Source organism: Culex quinquefasciatus, chromosome 3, assembly GCF_015732765.1.
Source record: "Culex quinquefasciatus strain JHB chromosome 3, VPISU_Cqui_1.0_pri_paternal, whole genome shotgun sequence".
Classification (NCBI taxonomy): domain Eukaryota; kingdom Metazoa; phylum Arthropoda; class Insecta; order Diptera; family Culicidae; genus Culex; species Culex quinquefasciatus.
The window spans coordinates 109,522,268-109,529,159 of NC_051863.1; the positions used below are offsets into that span (position 1 = coordinate 109,522,268).

General features: G+C 44.4%; 2 protein-coding genes and 2 long non-coding RNA genes across 4 annotated transcripts in view; all 4 read right to left on the minus strand.

The window, feature by feature from the left end:
- LOC119768657 overlaps positions 1 to 4,002 on the minus strand; it is a 4,167-nt gene extending 165 nt beyond the window's left edge. Inside the window, exons 1-2 of the mRNA XM_038259059.1 lie at positions 3,794 to 4,002; positions 1 to 467 (exon numbers count right to left, since the gene is read on the minus strand). The exon at positions 1 to 467 is cut by the window's left edge and continues 165 nt beyond it. Of these exons, the coding sequence (XP_038114987.1) occupies positions 8 to 467; positions 3,794 to 3,966 (633 nt within the window). The 5' untranslated portion in view covers positions 3,967 to 4,002 and the 3' untranslated portion in view covers positions 1 to 7. The remainder of the gene's footprint in view (positions 468 to 3,793) is intronic.
- On the minus strand, positions 1,523 to 2,918 carry LOC119768658 (SRSF protein kinase 1-like). The gene is made up of 2 exons (XM_038259060.1): positions 2,211 to 2,918; positions 1,523 to 2,145 (listed from the first exon to the last, which is right to left on the minus strand). Exon 1 carries the CDS (start codon positions 2,589 to 2,591, stop codon positions 2,253 to 2,255), a length of 339 nt encoding a protein of 112 aa, XP_038114988.1. The 5' UTR covers positions 2,592 to 2,918; the 3' UTR covers positions 1,523 to 2,145; positions 2,211 to 2,252.
- A 31-nt stretch (positions 4,003 to 4,033) lies between the features above and the next one.
- On the minus strand, positions 4,034 to 4,499 carry LOC119768659. The gene is made up of 3 exons (XR_005278128.1): positions 4,384 to 4,499; positions 4,263 to 4,321; positions 4,034 to 4,205 (listed from the first exon to the last, which is right to left on the minus strand). It is a non-coding gene; the product is annotated as an uncharacterized LOC119768659 (long non-coding RNA).
- Positions 4,500 to 4,545: 46 nt separating this feature from the next.
- On the minus strand, positions 4,546 to 5,526 carry LOC119768661. The gene is made up of 3 exons (XR_005278130.1): positions 5,028 to 5,526; positions 4,704 to 4,968; positions 4,546 to 4,649 (listed from the first exon to the last, which is right to left on the minus strand). It is a non-coding gene; the product is annotated as an uncharacterized LOC119768661 (long non-coding RNA).
- Between the last annotated feature and the right edge of the window lie 1,366 nt (positions 5,527 to 6,892).

Below are 6,892 nucleotides of genomic sequence, written 5' to 3' on the forward strand. Positions count from 1 at the left end.
CACACAGCTAGTTTAAATTCTCTGGAATGTCGGAGTCTAGCGCCTCGGTCGAAGTTGCGTCCTGGTCTTCACGTTGGTCATCTGGGTCAACAAATGGAATTGATTCGATTGTGAAGTCATCATAAGTCGCACTCGTCGTCGTGAGCGAGGTGGTGAGTTCGTTTCTGTCCAAGCTATCGGATGCGGACTGGCTTTGCGATCGGGAAGGTTCAGATGGTACACGTTCAATCAGAAGAGCCGTTCTTTGACGTTTTTCTGCAGGTTCGTCCGGCTTCTTCCAATGATTTTTGACGTGAGTCACAAAGTTGGTGATCTTCCAGGAACCGCTTCGTTCCGTGTTACAGGTGGCCTGGACAGTCTCGCAAAGTGGGCATGCAATTTTGACTCGACTGTTCTTGACATCAAAACTAATCGAAACATGATCGAGGCCCTGGCACAATCTGTCGTACTCGACGCTTCCGTCGTGTCTGAAAAAAAAAATCATAATTATAAATTAATCATCATAATTCATAAATCAAAAAAGTCAAGAAATTAAAGCTTAAAAATGTATAATCAACACCTATGTGCTAATAACTTCTGATAGGTTTGCCAAATTTTCAATCATTCAATTATTCATAATAAGCGCCCCACCACGCATTTTTCAAAAAAAATCGGCTGAAATGCCTATATTTCGAAAACATTATTTTTTACGGATTTTACAATTCCTCAGGATCTTTTCAATACAACTTAGTTATGTTGAAAGGGTATCAAAATGATTTTTTTTTTTATACTGGACATAAAAATGAACATTTCGATCATGGTAGTCATTGAATAACAATTTATGAAATAGAATAAGTTTTAAAAACTTTTCAATGTTCTTTGTCATATTGGTCATGTGTAACATAACCACCATAACTAGCTTTACAAATTAGTATGGAGATCGGAAGGAACTGCCACTTAATTATAATAAACTGTAAATAAATGTTAAGACAATTTAAGTTGAGTTCGATTGGTTTCAGCGGCCGTTATATACACCGACCAACAAAATTTCTGCGCAGACTCAACTCAAGGGGAAGCATGAACTTTGGGGTCCCCAGAATCACGTGCACTTTGAATTTTTCAAAAATAGTTAGTCTGGACCGGATGGTTTTTTCACGTTTTTTTCCAAAGTTTGTATGGAGAATTAGTGCCATTCCATTCGGCCCAGTCTAACTATTTTTGAAAAATTCAAAGTGCACGTGATTCTGGGGACTCAAAACTTTATGCTTCCCCTTGAGTTGAGCCTGTGCAGTCATTTTTGTCATTTATTTTGTAGGACAGTGATATTATTAAGCTTGAAAATAAACATGCACTGGACAAAAAAATGTATGTGTAATGTATACGAGCTTATTGTACTTCTTCAAAACGAGAAGAAGTTTTTTTAAAAAAGGTCATAAAACAAAAAAATTGTGTTTTGGTTTTTAAACCGCCTTGAGTCAGTGGTATTAAACAAAAACGAAACAGCAAAAATTAAAATTTTGTTTATTGACCTTTTTAAAAATACTCCAGAAGTGTGTGTTTTTAATGGTCATGTCTTATGTTTCCTGCAGAATTAGTTGAACTGTTTAGTCGTTGCGATCTTCATCACTGTACGTTCTGCATTAAGTCTTCTCGGCTAGCATCCAGCAACCGGCGTAGGTTTCACGGTGGGCACGATTTGTTTCGGTTGTGCCTTTCGTGCAGGCGAGGCTATCATCCCGTAGGTAATCCGGGTGCAAGGCAGGGTCCTTACGTTCCATAACGTGGGACAACATTTTTCGCCTGGACTCGCTGATGTCGAGGGTGGTTTTTGGCTGTGGAGGATGCGCATTGCGGAAGCTGTGGTGACAGGCTTTGGGGAATCTGCGGATGATGTCTTCTCGCTGCCGAGGACGTCGTCATTGTTGTTGGAAGTATACGCGTCCAGACTGGTCAGGGCCGACGGGTTGCTGGAAGGCTTCTGGGCGGTGCAGCGGATTCGTCCTCGTCGGTCACCGTTCGGCAGCAGGCGCTGGTAATCCGCGGTCACTGTGGTGTGTCCTGGTCCATTTTAGAATCTTGACAGTCACCGTTTCCCAGTCGCGGCCCAAACTCGAGCTGGGATGATGCTCCAGCTGCTGCCGGATCAACTCTGTTTGGCGGTTGCTCCTGGAAATGCGGTGGAGATTAACAAGTATAACAGCTGATAAACCATCGTGTGCCAATTCCATTACCAATTTGCGAATGTAACTATCGTCCTTGTACAGCAACACGTTCTACGGCTTGATGTCCGTGTGGATGAGGTAATCGAGACCCTCTAACACTTGCCGGACGGTGGACTTTTCGTTCGGCAGTGGAATTCCTCGGTAGTTGCTCTTCAGGAAAAACTTCGGCAAGCTGTGCCCCAACTCTTCAAACACCAGACAGATGTGCGTCCCCTTGATGCCCGTTATCCTGAAGTCGTTCAGCAGTGCACCGTCTTGTTTCGCTTCTGATCGGCGTTCCGCATCAATCTGAATCTCGTCCTTGGCCGTATTGGTCAATTGCTGTGACGATTTGACAATCTTCAGCCTTACGTACCGCCTTTCGTCAAGGTCCCAGCTTAGCCACACCATCAAAAAGTGACCCCACCTGAGATGACCGACCACTGAAGGCAACAATTCGCCCCACTACAACGGATGTTAACTCCCGCGGCCAACCCGCGGCAGTAATCCTCCCACGCCTCCTGCTTATAATCGTCACTAGGTATATCCCGCACCATCCTCGTCCAACAACCGATCGTCTCCGTTGAGCTTAAGTTCTTGCTTATTCCGGAAGAATACTGTTTTTGATTGTCATGTTGTCGCTCTAGCCGCCGCCGACGATACCGAACTATCTTATTATCCGGAGATTGCTGGCCACCACCACCACCTGCTGCTGCTGCCGCCGCGGCCGCTGCCTGTTGTTTGTAGCTTCTTTTGTTTGGATCTTTAGCACACGCCTATTCGCGTCGGATTTTTGTTTATCTTTTGCTGCTCTGACTACCCGCAAAAATGACAGGTTTCCGTCTGACGACACACCAATCGGAATCATGTTACACCAAACCCCCGATTACGCTCAGGCGTTACGCTTTGTATTTCGTCGATTTCTGGAATGGCGCAACTTTTTAAAGCAATTTATACGTCTTGTGCAGATTTACAAATTGCTTTCAAAAGAATGCAAAAATGTTGCGTCATTCCAGAGAAATCGACGAAACACAAGGCGTAACGCCTGAGCGTAATCGGGGGTTCACGTGTACCATAATCAGCCGATTTAGTTGGGATGCGTTAAGTTTTTAGTCGCCCTTTGAATAGACCGATAAATAACCGATTCCGTTGAACTTCGTCGGTCGATTTCGACAACCAATATTCTACAGAAGTCGGTTGGCCGTTGTGTTGGCCGAAACCACCCAACGAAACCCGACATAGTTATGTGAATTGCCGGATTTTTTTACCGGGTATCGATTCATCCCACTGCCCACTGAGCATTTTGGCTCGATCTAGCTCGAGATCGAGCCTGAATGAGTCGAGGCTCGAGCAAAAATTCTCAGTTGATGAGAACTTTGACTCGAGCCTCGAGTGGATAGCTGGACTGAAAAACGCAAGCTAGTTTTTGCATTTTTTTTTTTTCAAACTTATTTAATGAAACAAAAATTGAAAATTTACTCAGCTTTGGTCGACTATCAATTACTATGTGTAAAAGATCTTTAAAATTCAACAGTTCGCCTGAGTAGCATCTTAACTATTTGTAAAATTCGCCTAAACATAAATATTCTATAAAATATATAAAATGTTCATACCTCGCAGCAAAATAGTCTTTCAGCTTCAGCCTCAGTGCAAGCTCATCAGTGGAGTCACCTCGCGTTGCACCTGGACCTGGACGTTTTGATTTGCTTCCTTTTAGGAAGAAGCCCCATCCTTTTGCTTTGACGACTTGAGACAGTTTGAGCAGCAAAGCCCTTTCGCCTGCCATCAACTTGAAGTCTGCACATTTCTCTGTATATTCCCCACAGAATTCAGCAATTTTGGATTTCCGGGTCGAAGGTTCGTAAGTTCTGGGAGGCTTCTGATGTCTTCCTCGATGGACCGTATCTGGCCTTCACTTAGATCCTCCAAGGCACAGTTCAAGTACCCCGTTCTTTGCAGCACTCTCTTCAGATGCGCGGGCACGGGGCACTTCAATTGTGCTTCCGCCTTCTTCCAGAAGTTTTCCTATAAAATTAATATCAATAAGTTTCATGCCATAATTATATTTTGTTTAGTTAGTACCTCGAATCCTTCCATCTGTAACCGGAGTTGACCGGAGACCGGAGTTGACAGAAGTTTTCCTGTTAAATAAAGAAATCATTTAGTTTTTTTTTGCATTTTTTTTTGTAATTGAATATTTTACAGGCGCGCGAAGAGGGCTGTTCTCGCCACTTGCTGTTCGGCCAGCTGCAGTCCGGATTGTGGACCTGGGTCAACCAACTTCGACCCAAAATTGTCCACTCTCCGTCTGTCCACCGACCGGGATCGACCACCTACGGCCAAATGGCCAGCTGCCGTTCGGCCAGTCGAGTTGGGATGGCGGACCTGGGTCGACCAAATTCGACCCAAAATTGTCCACTCCCGCCTGTCCACCGATCGAGATCGACCACCTAAGGCCAAATTTGGCAGCTGAATTAAGAAATCATTATTTTTTTTTGCTTTTTTTGTAATTGCATATTTTACTGGCGCGCGAAGAGGGCTGTTCTCGCCACTTGCTGTTCGGTCAGTTGCAGTCCGGATTGCGGACCCGGGTCAACCAACTTCGACCCAAAATTGTCCACTCTCCGTCAGTCCACCTACGGCCAAAATGGCCAGCTGCCGTTCGCCAGTTGCAGTCGGGATGGCGGACCTGGGTCGACCCAAAATTGTCCACTCCCGTCTGTCCACCGACCGGGATCGACCAACTACGGCCAAATTGGGCAGTTGCCGTTCGGCCAGATCAGTTTTCCTGTTAAATTAAGAAATCATTAAGTTTGTTTTGCTTTTTTTTGTAATTGAATATCTTACCGGCGCGCGAAGAGGGCTGTTTTCGCCCCTGGCTGTTCGGCCAGTTGCTGTCTGGATTGCGGACCCGGTTCAACCAACTTCGAACCAGAATTGTCCACTCTCCGTGTGTCCAACGGCCGGGATACCTACTTCCAAAGTGGCCGGCTGCCGTTCAACCAGTTGCAGTCCGGATTGCGGACCTGGGTCAACCAACTTCGACCCAAAATTGTCCACTCTCCGTCTGTCCACCGACCGGGATCGACTACCTACGGCCAAAATGGCCAGCTGCCGTTCGGCCAGTTGCAGTCGGGATTGCGGACCTGGGTCGACCAAATTCGAACCAAAATTGTCCACTCCCGTTTGTCCACCGACCGGGATCGACTACCTACGGCCAAAATGGCCAGCTGCCGTTCGGCCAGTTGCAGTCGGGATTGCGGACCTGGGTCGACCAAATTCGAGCCAAAATTGTCCACTCCCGTTTGTCCACCGACCGGGATCGACCATCTACGGCAAAAATGGCCAGCTGTCCTTTGCAGTCCGGATTGCGGACCGGCTTCAACTACCATCGATCAAAAACGTCCACTTTTTGTTTGTCGCGGAACCGGGAATCGGGAACCACTCACTTCCGACGAATCTACCTTCGAACCACAAATGTCCACACTTTGTCGCGGAACCGGGAATCAATGACTTCCGACGAAAGCTTACTAAATTTTGTTTTGTCACTGACGCCACGCCACGCGGTTGAAAACTGCTCGAAGTTTATGTGTCAATTCGAACTGTCAAATTTTTCGAGTAGTTTGACAAGTGTTTTCACAGAAAGGTAACTGAAAAGGCTAGCTAACGCGCGTTAAGATCAAAAGGAAAACTAAATGGAAGGAACGAGGAAAGGCTTTTATGAACGCTTAAAGGTTTGGAAAAAAGTAATTTATCGCTCATTAAAGGCGGAAGTGAGCTACCCCTCGGATTTTTTAGGTTTTTTGGACCTCATACATCAAAACCCGTTTTACCCCACTTCCCTTTGTCGTAGAGGGCTCATATTTCGCATGAGTTCATCTCATGTATAGACAAACAAACGCTGAAAGTTTCATCCAAATCGGATCACCTCGATACGACCTGTTACACATTGGTGAAAAACTCGCTCTTAATATCTGAAATCGATTTCAAATTAGGAAGTTGAAAAAAATTATCCTTGCATTTATTTTGACTATAAATTAGGCTTTACCATCATCAGCCCTGGGCTTTGTCATAATGAGTATCATAGGTTTGAAGCTTGTTTGGCAAGGTGTATGATTTGATCCGATGTGGAACTAAAATCGAAGTTTTCAGTATATTGCTGAAGCTTCCATTTTTACACATGGACACCACTTCATGCTACGAGAACCCACTTTGACGCAGTCTCAGGGCTTAATCGATGGCCGGTAAGCTGTCATCGAGACAAGGAGGTTCTCCGATAGTGGAAATATCACATTTGTACAATGAACTGCTACATATGTGATTTTTCGCTATCTTAATGTGGGTCAGGTTAGGATGCGGGTTTTTTTTTAATTTAGTTTTTCTAGGATTTAGGATTTTAACTACACAGAAAAAAAAGTGTAAATTTACCCGACACGTAAACCATGATTCCTACGTAAACTCGCACAATGTAAAATTGAAATATAATGTAAACAGCCGAATATCATTTAAAGAGCCATAATGTAAAATTAAATTCAACTTAATGGTTGAATCTTATGTAAATGCACATTCGTTTGCCGATTTCGAGAAAACTTTAATTCATAAAGAGCACGTAAAATTCAAATCTAACGTAATTTAGCTTCAGCTGTGGAAAATCGTGTAAGTTTCAATTTGGTAAATCTGTTGTGGTGGATGACAGCTGAAAACAAAACAAT